This window comes from Myotis brandtii, unplaced genomic scaffold, assembly GCF_000412655.1.
Source record: "Myotis brandtii unplaced genomic scaffold, ASM41265v1 scaffold573, whole genome shotgun sequence".
NCBI lineage: Eukaryota > Metazoa > Chordata > Mammalia > Chiroptera > Vespertilionidae > Myotis > Myotis brandtii.
In genome coordinates this window covers 844,138-865,883 of record NW_005370145.1, presented here as the reverse complement: position 1 = coordinate 865,883, position 21,746 = coordinate 844,138, and the positions used below count along the sequence as shown (strand labels likewise).

General features: G+C 50.3%; 1 protein-coding gene across 16 annotated transcripts in view; it reads right to left on the bottom strand.

The window, feature by feature from the left end:
* Window positions 1-21,746, bottom strand: part of CHD3 (chromodomain helicase DNA binding protein 3) — a 25,918-nt gene extending 4,172 nt beyond the window's left edge. For 2 of the 16 annotated variants that reach the window (XM_014549821.1, XM_014549829.1), the window contains exons 1-36: window positions 21,605-21,725; window positions 17,880-17,992; window positions 17,206-17,376; window positions 16,823-16,962; window positions 15,112-15,395; window positions 14,757-14,884; window positions 14,430-14,580; window positions 14,041-14,234; window positions 13,494-13,727; window positions 13,100-13,303; window positions 12,150-12,361; window positions 11,036-11,167; window positions 10,550-10,649; window positions 9,948-10,139; window positions 9,585-9,785; window positions 9,083-9,220; window positions 8,686-8,807; window positions 8,364-8,537; window positions 8,087-8,228; window positions 7,743-7,874; window positions 7,003-7,120; window positions 6,664-6,788; window positions 5,973-6,204; window positions 5,511-5,677; window positions 4,885-5,062; window positions 4,390-4,455; window positions 3,838-3,923; window positions 3,568-3,701; window positions 2,906-3,050; window positions 2,431-2,593; window positions 2,188-2,309; window positions 1,954-2,089; window positions 1,742-1,843; window positions 1,434-1,559; window positions 393-501; window positions 87-219 (exon numbers count right to left, since the gene is read on the bottom strand). In XM_014549821.1, the coding sequence (XP_014405307.1) occupies window positions 87-219; window positions 393-501; window positions 1,434-1,559; window positions 1,742-1,843; window positions 1,954-2,089; window positions 2,188-2,309; window positions 2,431-2,593; window positions 2,906-3,050; window positions 3,568-3,701; window positions 3,838-3,923; window positions 4,390-4,455; window positions 4,885-5,062; window positions 5,511-5,677; window positions 5,973-6,204; window positions 6,664-6,788; window positions 7,003-7,120; window positions 7,743-7,874; window positions 8,087-8,228; window positions 8,364-8,537; window positions 8,686-8,807; window positions 9,083-9,220; window positions 9,585-9,785; window positions 9,948-10,139; window positions 10,550-10,649; window positions 11,036-11,167; window positions 12,150-12,361; window positions 13,100-13,303; window positions 13,494-13,727; window positions 14,041-14,234; window positions 14,430-14,580; window positions 14,757-14,884; window positions 15,112-15,395; window positions 16,823-16,962; window positions 17,206-17,376; window positions 17,880-17,992; window positions 21,605-21,710 (5,412 nt within the window). In that variant the 5' untranslated portion in view covers window positions 21,711-21,725. Of the gene's footprint in view, window positions 1-86; window positions 220-392; window positions 502-1,433; window positions 1,563-1,741; window positions 1,844-1,953; window positions 2,090-2,187; window positions 2,310-2,430; window positions 2,594-2,905; window positions 3,051-3,567; window positions 3,702-3,837; window positions 3,924-4,389; window positions 4,456-4,884; window positions 5,063-5,510; window positions 5,678-5,972; window positions 6,205-6,663; window positions 6,789-7,002; window positions 7,121-7,742; window positions 7,875-8,086; window positions 8,229-8,363; window positions 8,538-8,685; window positions 8,808-9,082; window positions 9,221-9,584; window positions 9,786-9,947; window positions 10,140-10,549; window positions 10,650-11,035; window positions 11,168-12,149; window positions 12,362-13,099; window positions 13,304-13,493; window positions 13,728-14,040; window positions 14,235-14,429; window positions 14,581-14,756; window positions 14,885-15,111; window positions 15,396-16,822; window positions 16,963-17,205; window positions 17,377-17,879; window positions 17,993-20,378; window positions 20,475-21,604 lie in introns of those variants that run through there. The other 14 variants (XM_014549826.1, XM_014549835.1, XM_014549831.1 and 11 more) reach the window with 13 other exon arrangements.

The following is a 21,746-nucleotide window of genomic DNA, read 5'->3' as shown; positions in this document are numbered from 1 at the left end:
TAACCTTCCCTACAGTCCAACCAGATCGGGCCCACCTCTCACCCAAGCCCGTCTTCAACACTGTTCCTTTTGTTCCTCATGCCCACCTTGAATCTCCGGGCCAGAAACTTATTTTTCATCTCCAGAAAGTTCCCCTTATTGGCTTCAGTTTTAAATGGCTCATTGATAATGGCAAACTGAGTATCATTCTGGATGTCCTGCCACCGTGCATAGCCATGGCTGCCAATGAAGGAAGAGGACCATCAAGGAATTTAACAGGAATGGACTGGGCTTGATCTCCCCGAAGTGTGGCACTATGCCCCCTTCTCTGGGTGTGGACTCCTCTTCCCTGTAACTCCCCTCTCTCTAGGTTGTAAGAACCTTTTTTTTCTTGTATTTGTATCAAAGGATACAGAACAATGCCAGCCAGAAGCCAATAGTCATGTCTTCGGTGCCAGATTTCATTGAGTTTCCCCGAGGAAATAGCTGCCCGTTCCTCATTCTGCCACAGTGTGTGAAGCTCTGAAAAGAGGATGGAAGATAGATGAGGCATCAGGAATTTTCAAACCACATCCAACCCAACAAACAGGTAGAGATGAGGGACCTGAATAGTGGTGAAGGACACTAGGGCTCCTTATGAGGGAGCAGGTCAAGGTTAGAGCAGGGTTAAGAATAAAAGTAGTTACAAACAAGGTCCGAGTTAGAATTAAGAATAAAGGTAGAGCCCAGCCGGCGTGGCTCAGTAGTCGAGCGTCAACCTATGAACCAGGAGGTCAGGGTTTGATTCCTCGTCAGGGCACATGGCCAGTGTGGGGCATGCAGGAGGCAGCCGATCAATGATTCTCTCTCATCATTGATGTTTCTCTCTCTCCCTTTCCCTTTCTCACTGAAATCAATAAAAAAAAAAAAATAGTAATAAATAAATAAATAAATAAAGGTAGAATTAAAGACAACTTTAGAGTTAAGAGTACAGACAGTCCTTGGGTTACATTGGACTAGACTTAGGTTGTTTCGTGGTTATGTCGCCATCTCCCATTTACTTATATATAAAAAAAGATTCTGCAATTTCGACGTATGTACATATGTGCTTTATGTTTTTTATTATTTATTTACCACAAGTAAAGGTCAGAAATTGTTATCTTTGTTTTAATTTTTTTTTACTATTTCACTTCATTACTGCTGTGTATGTGCTCCATGTGAGTGACGTACATGCTTATGTAGGTGGGTTCCGACTTACGGTGAAAATCGTGTTACATCGCGAGGTAGGAACGGATCTCGGATGTAGCCCGAGGACCTACTGTGTACTTAAGAAGGACTGAGGGCAAGGAGTAGAGACAGTATGTATCATTTCATTGGCAATTACTTGGAATTAAGGCCTCAGGCAGAAAGAGAAACCCCATGAGGATGAGCAAATCCCAGTGAAAAATAGGTGTTAGGAAGAGACACCCACCCACCTGTAAAGCCACCATCTGCAATATTGAACATGAACCGTGGCTTCTCTGCCTTCTCCTCACGTCGCCCAGTGGATCGTGGCTCGTCTCGAGGCCCAGATCGAAGCTCCCGGCCGCCTTTAACATCTTCTGCTGGGCAGATGGGACAGAGCTCACACCTGAGGAGTCTCCTTCCAGACCCCACGACTACTCCCTGTGCTCTGCTGGAACTTGGAGCAGCAACCCACCCAGGTGCCAGGCATTTGGTCCCCCAGACTCCACCTCCCCTGATTCCCTCAGGTTCCCACGTGTCCAGTCCTTCCACCCATTACCTCTCTTGCCCAAATCCCCTGTTTCCCCCTCTGGCCTCTCCCTGTGTTCCTGTCCATCCAACGGCTTCTCCTCCCCCCTCTCTCCTGGCGTCGACTCTGTGGCTGTGGGAGGGGGTAAGGGACAGGAAGGGAGAATGTCACCCTCATTCCCTGAACCCAGAAGAGGGAACCCCCAAATTCTAAGCCCATCACCCCTAAGTCCATGCACCCACCTGACTTCTCTCTGTCCCCCCGGTACCCAGGTTCAGGCTCCATCTCTCCAGCTACCCCTGGCTCCTCATCCTCTAGAGGAATCTTCCTTGACTCCAGCCGTTCCCCGAGCGATAGGGCTGGGCTGGGGGCATCAGCCTGGAAGACAATGAATCTGGATGAACTGGAGGGTTCCCAAACACCTGACCTTCAAGACCCCCCTTCCTTCTCCTTAGAGGAGCCAGGTAGCCACACACCTCTGTCTCCATCTTCTCCCCAATTTTGCTATTCTTCTCTGGCTTCTCCTCCTGGTTTTCAGCTTCATCCTTCTCAAGTGGTGTCCTTATGCCATCTCCTTTCTCACTTGGAGCTGGAGTAGCTACAGGGGGAAGGCAGAGTGAAGAAGGCAGAAACTCCCCACCTTGACTCCAATCCCTCTGTGTCTGGCCCCATCCGATACTGGCCTCATCTCCATCTCTCCAACTATGCTGCCCCATTACCAGGTTTAGAGGTGCAGGGACTGTTGGCAGCAGAAGCCTCGGGGGTGGTGGGAGACGTTTTGGTAGGAGAGGAGGCTCTGGAGGAGCGCTTGGAGTCAGCACTGGGGTCAGGCATCAGCTCAGGCATCGACCAGCGCCCATTGATGTGCTCAAACTCTTGTACCTGAGGGGAGAGGGAGCGTCACAGACACAGGATCTGCTTCAGGCAATGGACACCAAGGAGCCCCAGTCCCCCGTCTCATCTTGAACCAGCCTGAGTCTGGAACTCAGGGACGCAAGACAGAGGAAGGACAGGGGCCAGGCAGCCAGCTTGGCCCTTTTGGTGAGGGGAAGACTGTACCTTATTTTTTAAAATAATTCTTTATTGTTGAAAGTATTACATATGTACCTCTCTCCCCCCATTGACCCCCCTCCAACCTGCCCCAGACCCAGGCCCTAACCGCCCCACTGTCTGTGTGCATGGGCCATGTGATACCTTCTTCTTGACGAGAGACATGACTCCAATGCGGGTCAATACTTGCTGGCGACTCAGGCCCTCCCGAGGGACCCCGTCAGCAAATGTTTCAGAGCCGTCTGCCCCGGGCTCACAGAGATGGCGCATGAACAAAGACACGTAGGCCCTAAGAACCATGGGGATTGAAGGTGGGTTAGAAGAGCCTTAAGAAGGACAGGGGTTACAGAACCCCTGAACCCTAAGTTCCTGAGGTGCCTCCAGGGGTCCTCCTGAGCCTCTCCAAATCCTAAACCCCCATCTGCCCCTCCCCTTGTTCTTCCACTGTCTCCTTGGCTTGGGTACTTCATTCCTAGGCCCCATCAGTCAGCTCCTCATCCTTTCCAACAGCTCCCCTGCCCGGTTAATGGCCAAATAAATGTGAGGCAAGGACAGTCTAGGTGAGGCTCCTTTCGTAACCACCTCTCCCATGGGGAGGAAGCCCGGCCTCTCTACTCTCAGCTCGTCTGAGGGGAGGTGGGTCAGACTAAGCCCACCTCCCAGGAAACCGAGCTAGGACTGTTGTACGGCAGGGAGCGTGATGGTCAGCTGAGTAAGATCACATCATATGGGGGCCAAGAGGAAGAAGGTCACACCCAAAGCTCTTACCCTTTCATCCAACTCTGTCCCGTATCACCCACACTCACTTGAACTCTTTCTCAGTCTTGCCCCTTAGGTCTCGCACCAGCCACTGAGTGGTGAAGGCATCCTGCGGTGGCATCCCCCAGCGCATCACAGCATTGAGGAAAGCCTTCCGCTGACGGGTGTTGAATCCCAACACCTAGGGAGAAGGGGAAGTGGGTGATGATGTCCAGGCTTCTCATTTCTTGGTCCCTTCTCCCTCAGTGACTCAATTTCCAACCCCAGCTTTCATTCTCTCCTTAGGGAACTCTGGGGCGCCTGGGCCCAGCTCTCACCTCAATGTTGCCCCCAACGCGAGCCAGCAGTGGAGGCAGTGGCTTATCTTTTTCATTCCGGAGCTGCCTCTTTGACTGTCGACGCCCTGGACAGGGATGACCCCAGCAAGTAGATCCATTACTTCTTCTACCCCCCAGTCCTGCCAACACCCCATTCCCACAAGATAAAGAACTCGGGAAGGCCTGTGACATGTCTGAGGCACTTCTAATTTTCTTCCAAGCACTTTCAGAACTACTAACTCAGTAGGTCTAAAAGAATCAAGTCATATTGAAAAATTACTATTAAATATTTGATGCAAGCAAGATTACTGATGGGAATGTAAAATGATGTAACCTTTCTTTATCTTTCATTTAGGCATCTAAGTCTGTGTGGTTATATACTCCAAATTTTAACAGTGGTGAGATTAGGGATATTTCTTTCTTTCTGCTCATCTGTAATCTTTACTTTTTCTTAAAAAAAAAGGCATTTATTTATATAAAAACTGGGCTTAGAGGACAATAGGAAGTGAAATGAGAAGAGATGTGGTAGAAAGTCAGGAAAGTAGATGCCACCTTCAGGACGCTCATCAAAGTCTTCATCCTCCTCCTCTGATCCCACTGAGTATTCTGACTGGTTATCTGCAAGGGGAAAGGACTCAGTGGTCAGGGATGGCTCCCTGGACAAGCCCTTTCCTCCTGGATGCCTCCTGGGGATGCTGGATGACGGTCCGCAGTCTGACTTCAAAGCCATATATCCTGAACCATGTCCACACACCTTGTCTCTGATCCCTCCTGAATCCTGTGTAACCCACTTTAAACAAGGACTCCTGGGTGTCCATAGGAACCCTCCACAACCACCAAATAGTTTAGATCGCTTGCAAATCCACCTGGCCTCTGGGTAGCTCCTACTGATCCTTCCTAATCTCTTTCCCCTTTAAGAAAGAAGGCCCAACTTCTAGGCCTCTCTCTTTCCTACTGAATGTCCCCAGCCTCGGGCCCTTCCTCAGCACTATTTGCTTCTCAGTTCCTGCACTGGGGGGTGGGGGACGGGGGGAGGGCAGTCCTCACCTTGGTCCTCTTGAGCAGCATCATTGTAGTTAACTTGCTTGCGAACCCGCTTGCCTTTGCCGAGATTCCGGGCTAGGTCTTCCTGTTGTTGCTCATAGTGATGCCTCAGCAGCTTTTCCCAGTAGTCAGGATCCACATTCTCCTCCTGCTTGATGATCTCCCGTTCGATCTCCTCAATCTGAACAGCAGCAGAATGAATGCTGGTGGCTTCCCACTTCACCCAGTCCTTTTCCCTCCTGCCTCCTGGATCTCAACTCTGCATAAATTTTCTGGACATTGCACATTTTCCTTATCTCTCACCTTCAATATGCTTCTCCTTGTTATTTCCCTTTCGAAACCTCTCCTCTAGTGCCCTCTGCACCCCTCCTGCTCTGACTCAGAAAGTACCCTTCCATGTGTATCAGTGCAGTGCTTTCTGTGCCTACGTCTTTCTCCACAGTCCAATTTGCCCCATTAGACCAAGAAGTTGTTTGTGGTTCACTACTGCTCTTTGCTGGGCACTAAGATAAAAGATCAGATAAAAAAACAGGAGGAAAGGGATCCTCCTACTTTGAGGTCCAGTAAAGGAAACCGCCCTTCAGAGTTGGCCTGGGACAGACAGTACCTACCTCGCCCCAGCCTCTCACCTTGTCTTCCTCCCGCACCACATACTGGGCCACCTTGAAGGAACTGAGATATTCGTTCATATTCTGCACATCAGTGTCTTCAGTTGCATCCTGGTTTCGGTCCAACAGCCGAGCAATGGCCTCATTGTCATAGTGAATCACACTGCTATCCTCCTCCTTGTTCTCCCCTGGTGGAGATGGGGAACAAGAGGGAACTCTTGAGTTCCAACCAAAATCTCGGGCAGAACTTTAAAAAGATCAAAGGAAAGCATTCCACTTTGCTTCCCTTCCACAGGAGCTCTGGAGAAGGCCCTTCCCCTGGAAGTCAATGTAGTGATTTGTTGTTTTCAACCCTACATGAAAGGACAGGGGCCAACTTTCTCCACAGACTGAACAGAACAGTTTTTCTTCAAGGGTTTCAGAAGAGAAGTGCTCACGGGAGAGCAGGGGCCAGTTTGAAGAAGTTGCAAAAGAAGTTCTCACCCTCGTTTTCATCCTTAAATAGTTCTTCAGTGCCAAATTTGAGGATGTCATCCAGCTCCTGCTTGGACATGGAGCCCGCCTTGGAGCCCAGCCCAGGACGCACTACCAGATGTGTCAGCATCATCTTTCGCTTGGCCACTTGTGTGATTCGCTCTTCCACTGATGCACGAGTCACAAACCGGTAAATCATTACTTTGTTGGCCTGGCCGATTCGATGAGCGCGGCTAAAGGCCTGCGGGAGTGGGAGAAAGTGAGGACGGGCCAGGGGAGATGGCAGAGGAAATGCCATCAACATGCTCAGGAAAGGAGGCCGGCAAGGAAGATCTTCTATCTGTCCCCCCAGAGGTTTATTTGTGTGTTTTTTTGTTAATCAATTCCATTGATTTTTAGGGAGAGTAAGAGAGGGAAGGACACAGAGAAAAATCATTGTGAGAGAAACACATCGATTTGTTGCCTCCTGCACGAGCCCGACTAGGGCCCGGGCCGGGGAGGAGCCTGCAACCAAGGTACGTGACCTTGACTGGAATCGAACCTGGGACTCTTTGGTCTGCAGGCCGACGCTCTATCCACTGAGCCAAACTGGCTAGGGGCCCCCAGAGGTTTATTTCTGACCCCAGAACATGACACCCTCCTCCATGAACCAATGCCTCCTTGCCAGATGGTGCAGAAGCTCTAGGAGGCGAGTTCTCACCTGGATGTCATTATGAGGGTTCCAGTCAGAATCGAAGATGATGACAGTGTCTGCAGTGGCCAGATTGATGCCCAAGCCCCCAGCTCGGGTGGACAGGAGGAAGCAGAATTGTTGGGCCCCAGGAGCTAGGAGGTGTGAATCAGGAGATAAGGCTTTTCTTGTAGCCAGCAATTCAGTCTACCTGTTCCTAGATATTCCCTGACTACAAACAACCATGTCCCCAACTCAAAAGCCCAAGTGGCTTATATACTCCCAGAAGAGGCCCCTCCCAGCCCAGGGACCTATGCACTGGTTTCTCAGGCCTCCCACACAGTGGGACCAAGGCATCTCCCCGCTTACCATTGAATCTATCAATGGCCTCCTGCCTCAGGGCACCAGTGATGCCACCATCGATGCGCTCATACTTGTAGCCTTCGTAGTCTAAGAAATCCTCTAGCAAGTCTAACATTTTGGTCATCTAGAGCAAGGGAAAAGAAGAGTCCAGAATGAGGAGGTAGTGGGGTGTGCCCTGGCTGTTCTGACTATCCCTTTACTTTCCCTCAACCCCAATCTTTACCCTTGTCTCCCTGCACTCCTATGCTCCCCTGGTGCTGCGTCCCCCAGGCCCCCTCTCATTCCACATTCTTGTCATAATTTCTTCTTGATTTCAGATCATTTCTCCTAAGGCAGAGACTCTTCTCTGAGACCCACGAAAAGTTTTCAAAGAATACTATAAATCCCCTAAAAACCTGTATACAACTGTTTAATTGTGCAGCTTTTCTGGAGAGTGGACCCATAGCTTTCATAAGATTTCCAAAAGGTCTGCCTCTCCTCCCCTCTCCAATAAGGTTAAGAAATAGAAATAGCTACCAGTCCCCAGAGACCTCCTTGAAGAGGCAGACGGTTCACCCTCCCATTCTCTCCATGAGGCTTAAAAGAAATTGACTACAATTTCCAAAGAACAGGGACCAGGGTCCAAGAGGAACTTAGCTATCCCAGAAACTTAAGGGTGCAATCTCCTAATCTCTCACACCATGGCAGGCACAGGAACGAGTAAGGGATTAGTCTGATGGTGAGAATGAAGAACAGGGCTGGGTCACCTGTGAGAAGATGAGTACTCTGTGTCCTTGCTCCTTTAGCTTCCGCAGCATCTTCTGCAGCAGCATGAGCTTCCCAGACGACTTAATAAGTGCCCCACCCTCATAAGCCCCACTGGGGAGTTTTGGGGACTCCTGTAAAAGAGGGAGAAAGGAAGAGAGGATAAGGAAACATACCCCTATATTCTAACTGTGCCTAGGAAAGCTAGAAGCCCAAATCCAGCCTCCACACCTTTTAAATTCCTACTCCTCTCAGAAATCCAGGCCCAGCTTCAGCCCTGTGCTCAACACCTCCCACTGTTAGAAAGCCAGGCATGTACTAATCAGTTCCCAGCTCTTGTATCTACCATAGCAGCCACAGGAAAGAGGTATGGATGGTTGCAGCACTTCTTAAGATCCATCATGATGTTAAGCAGTGACACTTGGTTCCCACCGCCTCGTGAATTCAAGGCCTCAAAATTCCGAGTCAGGATATACTTGTAGTATTTCCTGAAGACCGGGGTTGAGGGTAGAGAAGAGACACAATAAAATAAATGATTATGATGTTGCACTTGATCACCAACTCTTGGAAAGCTGCCAACAAATGCCCAACCCCTGGTCCAGGTAACCCGCCTTGCATCTCACTTCTGCATGGGACTCAGCTCCACTCGAACGATGAGCTCTGTCTTGGCTGGCATGTTCTTAAAGACATCGGCCTTGAGCCTCCGAAGCATATGTGGCCCCAGCAAATCATGCAGTTTTTTAATCTGGTCTTCTTTGGATATGTCTGCAAACTCCTCCAGGAAGCCCTCCAGGTTGCTAGTAGCCAGGAGGAGATGTGAACAGCTGTCAGGTTCTTTGCCTCTGACCTCAAGCTCTATTCTTCACTTCAGATGAACCCTCTACCCACTTGTTTCAGCCCCCCCACCCCTCTCATTTCTGCAGACTACCCTAAGGAGCTACTTACTTAAACCTTTCTGGGGTGAGGAAGTTCAGCAGATGAAAAAGCTCTTCCAGATTATTTTGCAATGGAGTCCCTGTTAGCAGTAACTTATGATCTATCTTGTAGCCATTGAGGACCCTGAAAAACTAGAAAATGGGACAAGAAGACAGGAGAAAGGGCCCATCAGTGGCAAATGGTTGGCCCACAGTATCAACCTTTTCCTGCCTCCAGCTTCCATCCCCTCCAGGATCAGAGGCTCCAAGTCCCTAGTCCTCACCCTCTTGCAACCTGGACTTCTCCCAGAGGATCTCCGGCATCTTGCCTCCTGGACTACAGAGAAGCCCCTGGTACTTAGTATTTTAGGGTTAAGGCAAGTCGGAGTCCACACCTCGAGTTTCCGAGGCCTGAGCGTCGCACTCACCTTGGACTGGTTGTTCTTGAGTCGATGGGCCTCATCCACCACGAGGCAGGCCCAGCGGATGGAGCCGAGCGCTGCCTGATCAATGGTGATCAACTCATACGACGTCAGGAGAACATGGAACTTCACCTGCGCCTCCCTCTGCCAACACAACATTCTCCATTCGGCCGCCACCCGACACCCCAGCCCCTAGACCCCCATTTTCTACCAAGGCACCCTGTCCCGACCATGACTGCCAAAGGGACTCAGTTATCCTGTCCTCCAACTTTGGCTCCATGCAGGGATCACGGAACATGGCCCCCAAACTTTCACCACATGTCCAGTACGGACAGATCCATGTACACCCCTGGGAGTACCTACTACATCTCCAGGGCAGGAGTGCAGAGAGGTGAGGGTGGGTAAAGGAGGAAGAAGCTGAGTGAGGAATAAAGAAACTGAAATCCTGGTTGGGGCAAAGAAATGACAGATTTGAGGGTCTAAGAGGATATGAAGCAGAGGGGCTTACCTTCATCTTAAAGGCTTTCTTGCCGCCTTTGATGGCATTATCTTCAAAGGAAAACTCATTCTCACGAATGATGGCCCGGCTGTCCTTGTCACCCGTGTATGTCACCACATAAAACTTGGGTGCCCACATCTGGAACTCCCGCTCCCAATTAATGATGGTAGAGAGCGGGGCACTCACCAGGAAGGGACCCTTTGTGTGGCCCTGGGAGTAGAGGGTAGGGGGGACCATTAGTCTAGGTTGTATACCCCAGTCCTCTGCCTGTCACACCCTCCCCCCCTCTGCCCTCATCCTCCATCCCCTCATTCCCCAGTCCAGGCTAGGCCTCAGCCTGGCTTCCCCCTCAGGAGCCCCAGAATTCAGCACCTCCTTATAGAGTGAGTAGAGGAAGACGATGGTTTGTATGGTCTTGCCCAGCCCCATCTCATCAGCCAGAATGGTGTCGGTGCCCTGGGCCCATGAGAAACGTAGCCAATTCAACCCTTCCAGCTGATACATGTGCAGTGTGCCTCCAGTGGCTGTGATAAACCGTGGCTGAGTCTCATATTTCACTGTAGGCTGTAGAGTTAAGAAGTCAAAAAGCTCAAGGGAACTGTCAGCTGTCTTGGTCTCCTCCTCTGCCCTCCTCCCTGGCACTGATACCAAGGTGGGTCACAATTCCCTTTACCATAGCCAGAGCTCATGAAAGTTCTAGTCTGTAGTCCCTCCCCCTCATTCCTTAAAACAGCACCCAGCAGCACTGTGGGGAAGGAAGCTGGTGGAAGAGGCCTATGTGCTTCTGTCTCTAGTGGCTCTCTCACTCTTATGCCAAAATTCCTAGCCACTCCTGGGGCAAGACTGAATATTGAAGAAAGAGCTACTATTCAAAGAAGCTGTTGAAACTCTGGGAAGTTCTGTCAGTAGCCCCTGGGAAATGTTCAATCAGCATGGCTCCAGAAATGAGAGAAAAGCCAAGTGAGAGGACTTACATCGTTAGTAGGAGAATTGGGAGGCCCATCACCCTGCAGCTCCTTCTTCTTCTTCTTATACTTTCGGGGCTGGGCCGGGTCCTCTCCCATAATTAGTTCTCTGGGAAAAGAGTGGGTCCTGAGTGAGGCCTGGTTCTTGGTACCCCCACTCTTCTGGACTCATTCCAGACCTATCTCCCACTTCCCATAATCTACATATTCTCCCATTTCCTTTCTCCCAGGCTTGTACCCTCACCCTTAGATTTCACCTCTACAGCAAACGCTCCTTACTCCTGAGCGTCCTCTATCTCATTACTCAGGCTAAATCATACTTCTGTTCCACACACTGCCTCTTCACCAACCCCACCTCCAACAACCTAACCCAGGTTCCCAATGTCCTAAATTCTAGATTAGGTCTGTCCCTACTGTACCTCATTTTATGCTAAAGGTTTAGCTTTTATGCCTCTATCCTCAGACTCCCCCTAACTCATGACATAGCTCCCTTACCGGTGTCTCCAGTAGCTTTGCTTATGGTCTTCATATTCAGGGATATTCATTTCATCTTCCTCCCACGTGGACTGGTCATATGGCAAGTCCCTCCATTTTACTAAATAGTGGTAATTTCCCTTTTTATCCACACTGTGGGACAGGAGGAGAAAAATAATATGGACCACAAGTAGGAAAAAAATCATAATAAACACAATTATCAGCAAACATGCATAATTTGTCACTTAATCCACAATGTTGGCCACTAAAAGGGAATTCAGAATGGCTGAAATACTACCTTAACTTTTTCAGAATGGCTTCCTAAAAACCAACTATCTAAAAACACCCCTGGGGCCCTCGCTAGTTTGGCGCAGTGGATAGAGCATTGGCCTTGGGACGGAAGGGTCTCAGGTTCAATTCCGGTCGAAGACACATACCTTGGTTACAGGCTAGATCCTGGCCCTGGTTGGGGAATGTGTGGGAGGCAACCAATTGATGTGTCTCCCTCACATTGATGTTTCTCTTTGTCTCTCCCCTTCCCTTCCACTCTCTCTATATATCAATGGAAGAAATATTCTCGAGTGAGGATTAACAAAAAAACCCACCCCTGGGCTTCAATATCACTTGTTCATCCAATCAGTATTTACTAAGTATCTACTATATGCCAGGCACTGGTGAGTCAGGAGTGAACAGAAGAGACAAATGATTCTATTCTCATGGAGCTCATATTCTACTGGGGAAGGCAACAATGAAACAGAAAAATAAATTATAGCACTAGGCAGTAATAAGTACCATGAAGAAAGAAATACTAAAAGCACTGTATTTAGTAGAAATACTGAAAACATGTTTTTCATGTTTTGCTTTCATGCCCTGATCCCCAGACTCACGTGTCATTTCCTGTGCTATTAGAGATTAAAGGAAGCAATGGCAAAAAGTCAGTGCTGGGCTGGGCTTTCCCCCTGGAGTCTTTCATCCCCATAGAGGAAACAAGGCCAGAAGGGCTGGGGCTGCAGCAGGAGTTATTCAGATAGATCAATTATTTGGTTAATTAACAAATGCTAACATGCGGCCATACTTCCAACAAGAAGGGTGGCATATCCCAGGACCAAGGCCTTCGCAGGGACCAAGAATTCACCTGTGGTTGATGATACGGTGGACCGTCATCCACTCTGGCTTGATGCCAAAACGATAGTATTTCTCCTCCATCTCAGCATAGTGCGGATCTTTCACCTTGCGCTTGTCACTCTTCCCATCATCCTCACCAGAGCCATAGTCCAGGGGTGGGGGCTCATCCATGTCATTCTTCCGTTGGTAGTTTCGGTACATTACCAAGTGGAAGATTTCCAGCTGATGGGGCACAGAGGATGGTGGGGAAGAGATAATCCTACCATCCCAGAGAGCAAAGGGAAGAAGGAAGAAGCCACCAGGGGAAGTGCATGGAAAACGGAGCGATGAAAGAGATGGGATGAGACACACAAATTAAAGCTAAAGCAGGAGAATACAATGAAACAGAACAGAGTCAGGATGTGTGTGGGGATATAATAAGCAAAGGAGGCAGGGAATAGGTTTATTAAGATTGAGACTATAGCCCGGCCAGCGGACTCAGTGGTTTAGCATCGACTATGAACCAGGAGTTCACGGTTTGATTCCCGGTCTGGACATATGCCTGGGTTGCGGGCTCAATCCCCAGTCTAGGGCATGCAGGAGGCAGCTGATCGATGATTCTCTCTCACCACTGATGTTCTGTCTCTCTCTCCCTTTCCCTTCCTCTCTGAAACCAATAAAAATATATTTTTAAAAAATTGAGAATATAGGTAAAACACGGTTAAAGTTAGATAAGAGATGGGATTAAGGAAGACTATGTTATATCTGAGGGAAGAAATCTAATAAAAACTTAGAGAAAGGACTAGAGACCAAGCACACCACATTTGCAAACTAAGAAAGTAGGTATGGTATGAGGGCCTAAGGCTTGATGTGAGGGAAAGCAAAATCTGTGTATTTGGAAGAACAGAAAATAGAGGGGGTGAGAGAGAGAATTGCAGCAAATGGGGTCACAGGACAGAGGGCAGGGAAAGGCCCTTGTACCTGAAGCTCCTTGGCCCAGGAGCAGTGCCAGTAGGACAGTCCTACCCACTTGACAAAGAACTCTCGCTCTGATCTGCCTTGAAGAGGACGAGGAGGGGGGGCATCTGGATTCCCGTCTACCTGTGGGGGGGCCGGCACTGCCACCGGCGGTTCCCCCCACCGCCAATGCAGGATCTTCTGCACACGGCCTTTCAGCATGGGGCACTTCGGATGGACACACACGAGGAGGAAAGAAAAAGGGAGAAAGAGCCCATCATTAGAGTAGGAGAGGGATCCCACAAGGGAATCTAGGGCTAAGTGTGGGGGAGAGCAGAGGAAGAGCTAACCGTTTGGGACCCAGAGATGGGAAAGGAGTCAGGGCTGACAGTAAACACTGAGAGATGGGTACACTCACTGTGCATCGGGGACACAGCCATTCACCGTTGGGGATGTCAGGCAGGGGTGGGTTTAGACAATGAATGTGGTAGGAGGAGATGCAAGCGTCACAGCACAAGAGCTCCCCACCATCCTTGCACACACGGCAGTACTCCATGTGATCGTCTTCTTCTTCCTTCTCCCCTTCTTCCTCTCCCTCCTCTTCATATTCCTCCTCCTCTTCCTTGGCCTCCCACTGTACCCCCTCCTTCTCCTGGGAGGCCAAGGACAGACACAGGCATAGACAGAAGAAAGGAAATAGGAGTGAGATTGGAAGATAGAGGCAAGGACAGGACACCTAAATCCTAGAAGTGCCTGGAAGACTGGTGGGAACAAAGACACAGGATGTCTCAGTTTCTAAAAATGTTGATTTGGGGAGCAAAGGGATGGGGAGAGAAACAAACTAGAATCCTGGTCACTTAAACATGTTACTGAGAAGGCCAGGCATCTGGGCACAGGAAGAGGACAACTGAAACCAAGGAGGAAAAGACGGGTGGGTCCCTGAGATGCTGGCACCAGGTACTCACACAGTGGGGGCAGCTCCATTTGCCCTCAGGAGCCCGGTCAAGCTCAGGATCAAGGCAGACGAGGTGGTAGGCACGGGGGCAGGTGTCGCACAGAATAATTTCCCCACCCTGCTGGCACACCTCACAGTAATCCTGGTGATCCGTCTCGTAGCCATCAACCTCCTCCTCCCCGGCCACTGCAGGACAGCCCAGGACTGTCATATACCCCCGTGGAGGCAAAGGAACAGAGAAAGAAAGAGGGATTGGGGAGGGGGGAGGGAAGGGAGAGAGAGAGAGAGAGAGAGAGAGAGAAGGGTTGAATACAGAATTCAAAATTGAAAATAAGAAAGACAACGAAGGAATGAAAGGAAAGCAAATTGACAAGGTCACACACAACTGACAGCCCTTACCCTTCTTCTTCTTTCTTCCTGGCCGGCCTCTCTTTAGTTTCTTGGTGCGGACAGGGCCATCAGGACGGCCTGAGGCACTGTGGACACTGCCACTATCCAGGTCTGACTCCTCAGCCTCTGGCTCGGGGCCCTCGTCACTCTGAAAAACATACTGCCCATAGCCCCATGGCTGTCAGGGAGGTTGACTTGATTTTACTCCCCTCCCCAGGCCTCTGGCTCCCACTTCAGCTTCCCTCATAGACCCCTGTGTCTGGACACCTGCCCCCCACCCCCGCCCCAAACCTTGACACCTTGAAGGCGTACAGTGAACAGGGAAGGGCTACTCACTGAGCCTTTCTTCCTCTTGCCACCCAGAAGCCCTAGTTTGATTTTGAGTGGTGTCATCTTCTTTCCCCGAAGCTTCTTGCGTCCGTCAGGCACTCGGGGGCTCTTACTCCGCCTCTTATGGCCGGGACCTGAATGAGGAGTGGCAATGAGGGAGGAGAAGCAGAGGTCATGACCTCCTGGGATAACAGAGGTCACAGGGATCCTTTCTGTGGGTTCTGATTTCACGGAGAACCCTTCCTGGAGAACATTTCTCCTGCAGCAATCAGGACTGAGAGGACAAAAGAGTTCTAGACTATAATTTGAGGACTTGTGGCTTGGAGGGTGGGGTGACAGTTGTTCAAAGAGGGTTTCTCACCTTTGCCCTCTTTGGTTTTGGCTCTTCGGATGGGTGGGGGTTGGATATCAGCAGCAGGTGGGAGTGGAAGGGCAGGGGATCCGGAAGGTGCTATGGGGGTGGCCGATGAGACAGCAGCTGACACCTGCTCAGCTACAGCTGCGGCTGCTGCAGCCGCTGCTGCTGCCACAGCTGCTGCCGACCCCTTGAAGGGGTTATTGGCACTGAACTCTCTCCACTTGGCCCCAAGGATGGTCATCATCTTCGACATTGGGATCTTAGGATTCTTCTTAGCAATCAGGGGCCTGTAAACATACAAGGAACCTTTTACAGATGTTCTGGGAATATTGCCATTTCCCCTTATCGACTAAGTCTATGTACAAGCTAGGATTCCTGAGTGGCGACAGTATGTCCTATTAAGAATAACATCAACTTGAAAATAAACAAAAAGTTTAAAGAAAATGGTTAAATAAGACAGAAAAGGTATTTAAAAAAATAGAAAAAGCAAAATAAAATTTAAATGCACAGAAGGATAAAACAAAAATGATATAAAAATGCTTTACTTTTGAATATTACTTTACATTTCATAAAATACTTTCATATACATTACACCTTTTTTGTTGTTGTTAATCCTCACCTAGGACATTTTTCCATTGATTATTTTAAAGAGAGCGTGGAAGGGAGGGAGGAGTCAGAGAAACATCAATGTGAGAGACACACACACCGATTGGTTGCCTCCCGCATGCACCCCAACCAGGGCCTGGGATTGAGCCTGCAACTGAGGTATGTGCCCTTGACCAGAATCGAACCTGGGACCTTCAGTCTGCAGGCCAACGCTCTATCCACTGAGCCAAACTGGCTATGGCCATCACACCTTATTTTATCCTCACAATAATACTATGAGTTGCTATGGTTCTCTGAATTTTCTAACAAGTTCCATGAGCCCTGATGAAGGATCCCATCAGGTGGCGTCTGATGGGCCACGCTCTTGCAGGGATATGGGTGATTGTAGCAGCGAGGTAGGTGAGACAATAGGACTTAATAACAGCTACCAGGTATCGAATGCTTCCCTAGGAGCCAGGCACTGACTGTACTGAGCTTTCCATTCATTATCCCATCAAATCAGGACAAGACCCCTGTGAGGCACATACTATGACATCCCTATTTACAGATGTGTAGTAACTTGCCAGGATACGAGGACCTGAACCTCAGTAGGCTGCCTCCAGCGCATTAAACTGCTATGTTAAAGTGCCTGCTCCCTAAAAGGCATCTCTGCTCTACTCTACTTTACCTGGGAGCCATAGAAGCTCAGGTCCTGCTGCTAGCAATGCATCCTCCATTATTACTGGGGCCTAAAGTAGGGGCAGAGGACCGGATAACTGAGCAAAGAAAATGGAGGCATGCTGATGCTCTCTCTCAGCTGCCGTCTAGAGAGAAGTCATACAGGTGAAATTGGAACTCTTGTCAGTCCTCACTATGTTTTGTCACTAGAGCATTTTCTAACCTGGTGCTGGAATTGTGACACACCCCCACCTGTAAAGGGCTCCTGACTGTGGTCGTTGGATTCTTAGAAGTCTAGGAATTCCCTAAAATTACATCGGAATTTTGTGTGTGTGCGCGCTGTGAATTTCTTTGGAGATCAGTTTCTTAGCTTTTATCAGAATTCAGAGGGGCCAGGGCCTCCCCAAAATAAGAAGTGTCTATTCTCAAGGACTCTCCAGTCCCACCGCACCTCATGAACTGGCTAAAGGCTTTGTAGTTGGTAAGTGTGTGGTAATCCTCCTCCGAGAACACATGCTCCACGTCCTCCAGGCCCCAGGTGAGAAGCAGAGTTGCTGATGACTTCTGCTCTACCTGCTGGGAGACACCAGGCTTTAGTGAGGCTGAGTTGGTGCTTCTCTAGGCCCTAGCCTAGGCCCAGGGAAGCTGGTGGGCCCTACCTACCGGCCCACCAGCTTCCCTGGGTTTTCTGCTTCATGTTCCCATTCTCCAGCCCAATCTCCCTCCTCCCCCATTATAGCCTCTCCATTTAGCAAATAGCCCCCTTTGGGGTTCTCCCCCCTCACATCTGTCTTTACTACTCATTTCTCCCCCTTACTCCCCAATTCTGCTCACCTTTGGCCCACCATCTCCCTCCCCCTTTTTCCGCCGCTTTGTCTTCTTCTCCTTTTTTTCTCGGTGCTTCCGTCTCCGCTTCCGACCTGGTCCAGTTCCATATTCACTGCCTCCACTCTCTGACTTCTCCCGGTACTCATCTCGCTCAGAGCCAAATTCCTCTTCACTGTCCTAAGGGAGAGAAATAAAAATAACATTTCTTCAGCCCTACCATGTGCCAGGAACTGTTCGTAGCACATAATACATACTGTCTCTTTTAATCTTCACAACAATCCTATGAGACAGTAACTAATCTATTTGTATCCACGTTTGTGTTGTGTGTGTTTCTGCAGATGAGGAAACTGAGGCACAGAGCGCTACATAAACTGCCCAAGAAGACAGAGGGCTGCGAGGCTCCAAGTTCATGCAGTCTACCTCCTGGGCCTGTGCTTTCAACTGCTTCTCTCTGTCGCTAAGGCAAGTTACATGGAAAACGAGGCTCTTCCCTGTTTGTAGTAAGTGAAGTTAGGGTCCCAGATACATGAGATACAGGCCAGCAAGAGGTGCGGGGAGGTTGGTGGTGTGTGCGAGGGCGGGGGATGGAGGGGGCGGTAAGACAGGACCAGAAACAATTTAGGCCTCTGGGGATGGGTCTCCTGAGCCTTACTGTAGAGACAGAAGTCTTTAACACTTACAAGCTTCTTGCGTTTTCGGGGTTTTCCTGGCTTGTTCTCCTTCTGCTTCTTGGGTCCTCGTTTTCTCTTCTTCACACCCAATGCTGAAGGCAGCAGTCGAATGTCATCCTTATCTTTGGAGCAGAGAATAACAGAAAAACCTAAGCTTCTAGGTTCCCGGTCTATGCAGCCCCTTGACCTCACCCTTCCTAACTTCCTTGGTTCCTACTTCCCACTCTCTAGGAATTCCAGCGTTAACTCCTCCGAACCTTGACTCTTTTCACTGGATGCAAACAGAGTCTTTTAAGTACTCTGGGATGCTCTGGTTCTGAATGGGAGGTCAAGGGTCAGAAGGAAAGAGCAGCCAAACCACTCCCTTCTCTCCCCTCCCACTAACAAGGGACCAGGCTCTAGGTCATGGGCTCCGACTGTGGCAGGTCCTTTCAGTCGCCGCCAGGGCTCCTCCTGCCTTCCAGAACCTCACTCAGCCAGCTGGCATCCTGCCCAGGAACTGGGGAAGCCATGCCCAGCTGCTGGCCTGGCCCGACCCCAGCACTTGGAGTGGGGAGACATAAGCTGGCAGCTCCCTAAGCCAGATGCTGAGAAGGGAGAGCCAAAGGTGGACACCTGGGTTCTCACTCTAACACCCTGGGGCCCTTCACATCCTTTTTGTGAAGAGGGAGGCCTCTATATTCCTGCGGATGATCACCCAGCCTTCTGTCACCCCAACACCGCCCTGGAGGAAAAGAAATTATCAGCTGGTCACTTTCACTTCTGGCCCCCAGGTTCATAGTTTCTGGCTCCTTCATCACACCCTAACCCTACAGTAGAAAGTGTCCACAATTATCTAAATACTAGAGGCCCAGTGTACGAAATTCATGCACGGGTACGGTCCCTAGGCTTGGCCAGCAATCAGGGCCGATCAGGGCCTTCTGGCTGCCGGCTGGGGCCTCCCTTCCCCGGCTGCTGGTTGGGGCCTTCCTTCGTTCTGCACCACCCCCTGGATATATATATATATAGACTAGAGGCCTGGTGCACGAATTTGTGCACCAGTGGGGTCCCTTGGCCTGGCCTGAGGGATCGGGCTGAAACCGGCTCTCTGACATCCCCCGAGGGGTCCCGGATCATGAGAGGGTGCAGGCCAGGCTGAGGGACCCCACCAGTGCATGACTGGGGCCAGGGAGGGATGCAGGAGGTTGGCCAGCCGGGGAGGGACCACGGGAGGGTTCCAGGGCGTGTCCGGCCCCTCTCGCTCAGTCCCGATTGGCCAGACCCCAGCAGCAAGCTAACCTACCAGTCAGAGCGTCTGCCCCATAGTGGTCAGTGCACATCATAGCTGCCTTAGCATATCATTAGCATATTATGCTCTGATTGGTTGAACGGCTGACCAGACGACCGGACACTTAACATATTAGGCTTTTATTATGTAGGATTCCTTCTCCTCCTAAGCAGCCTAGAATCTGCCTTCAAATCTATTTCTATATGCCTGCTTCCTTTGGGAACTCTAGGGCCCTATTCTTTGTCCCTTAGTCTCACCCTTCATTTCTAAATTTAGTTCCAGATATCCTGACCATTCATAAATAAACAGTATGGGAGACCCAGACAAAGATATAGGCACAGACACACCCTGCATCTATATTATCACATGCACAAGCATACACTCATACTTATAAGCACACATCGAGGATAGCCTGTACCTGCTTTCAGCAGGGCTACTGGGCCCCTAACTTTCTCTCGAAATGTCTGTCAGAGAGGCCAGGGCTGGTTCTTCCTTGATTTCCCCCCTACCCCATTCCCCATGACCCCTGCCAGTCTGTGGAGGCTTAGGAGACAGAGTTACCCCAAGGAGAGGAAGACACAGATGCCACACAGACATGGAGCCCTGATTGGCTTCGCTCCCACAGCAAGCATTAGACTAACCAGCCAGACCTGTCTTGTTAGGCAGAGGTGGCTGTGGCTGTGCTGGAGAGAACCAGCGCTTGGCCCAGCCCCTTGCTCCAGGACACACAATCCTTCCTCCCACAGCAGCCAAGGGAAAATTAGCCACAATTAACACTGGAGGCCTCCGTTTCCATGGCCTAAGAATCCCTTCAATGCTGTTCTTCCTAACTCCTGGATCCCGTGTCCTCTCCTGCAGGAAGGCACCCTAGGAATGGGGGGGGGGGGCAGAGGGAAAATTGTAATAGGAAATAGGAAGTCAGTAAGACGCCAGGCCTCAGCAGTCAGCTCTCCCTAACCCCGGGGACGGAGATTAATAGGAACATGGAAACGGGGCTGCGGGGAGAGTGGCAAGAGCCGGCCAACTGGCTCAGGACCAGGGAAGCCGCCTGGGTCGCCACCAGCTGGGGGTGGGGCCCAGCCCTGGGACCTCGCCGCCCTGAGTCCAATCCCCACCCCGGCAGGTTTCCGGACTTCGGAAGAGACGGTGGTGGGGAGAGGCTAGGTAGCAGCGTGGCTAGGAAAGGAAAGGAAAGGAAAGGAAAGGAAAGGGAGGGCAGTGAGGCAAATCTAAACCCCAACCTCGGTCTCACCAGCCACTCAAAGCTGGCCTGGAGCCCAGACTCTCCCACAGCCGGCGGATCGCGGGAAGACAGCGAGGGCGGAGGGCCGGGAGCGTCAAGCGGGAGGAGCCTCGCTGCAAGCCGCGCCTCCCGCCCGCCCCTCTTCTAATCTCACCATCAATCTCTCACACATATATTTATTTTTTTCTCAAATTCCCTTCCCTCCCCCACAACGAACCACCATAATAGGTCTGCTGCACATGCGTATTGCACGCAGGGGGTGGGTTTGTATCTTCAGACCTTTTGCAAAGAAACTACCAGAATTTTCCGCACCACCCACAATCATTCCCCACCCCCACCCCCAGGAATCACATCTATATATTATGTTATATTATTTCTCTAGACTTGCCAGAAGGGGGAGGGAGAAGAAATGAGTTTTGGGCTTCCTGCTCCCTTCCCCCATCAATACGAGTGCTATTATTTTAAACGTTCAACAATGTAAGGAGACTGGAGAGGGGGGAAGGGATAAAATTGGTCTTGGGGAAAAATGTAAGACAAAATGGTGAGAATCAAAGCAGTCAGAAGGAAAAACAATAGAAACCTCTAATGCGCACATAGAAAAGGCTGAGGGAGGGCAGCCTGAGCAAATTTCCTTAAAGAAGGGTGATTTAGCCCACACTTAGACAGAAATAATGAGCAGACTAAAAATATTTTTCCAAAGTTTTACCCCAGAAAGTCATCTAAGGTCACTGATTAGACTTGGAGGGCTGAAAGGGAGATAAAAATTGCCCTGGGAGACAGAGGAGGTGGGTTTTCAATTCAAATAAAGAATTTTAAAAACATCTGACGTTTCTTCTGGTCTATTCAGAACGCAGAGAGGGAAAGGGGAGGGAGAACTGACACAAAGACCCATCTCCCCCTCAGACCCTTCCTGCTCCGCTCACAAACCTAAATCCCGATCAAAACCCCCGATCGCACATCCCAAGTTGGAAATGCGAATGGGTGACAGCTGCCAATCCCCCATCGGAACCGACATCTTTCTTTCCCTCGCTTTTAGCCCCTTGGGCTGTTTTCCTGGCGCCTTCCCTCCCCAGCTCTTGATTCCTTTTCCCTGCAGCAAATCAATGGGCTCGCGGGGACAACTTTCTAAAAACTTTTCCCCTTTCAGAGAAGCCTGGCGGTGGTGGAGAGGGCTTTATCCCATTTCACCCGACACGCAGCCCCCTGCCCTCCTAATAGAAGCACCTACTCTCCCCTCAGGACGCCTGCCACGGGCGCCGCAGATCGATAGGACCGTTTTACAAAGAACACGCTGCTGGACGTGGTGAAGTTTGGTGCATTGGTGCTGCATGGCGCCCAGAGGCTCGGGGGCGTGGGTCTCCCCTTT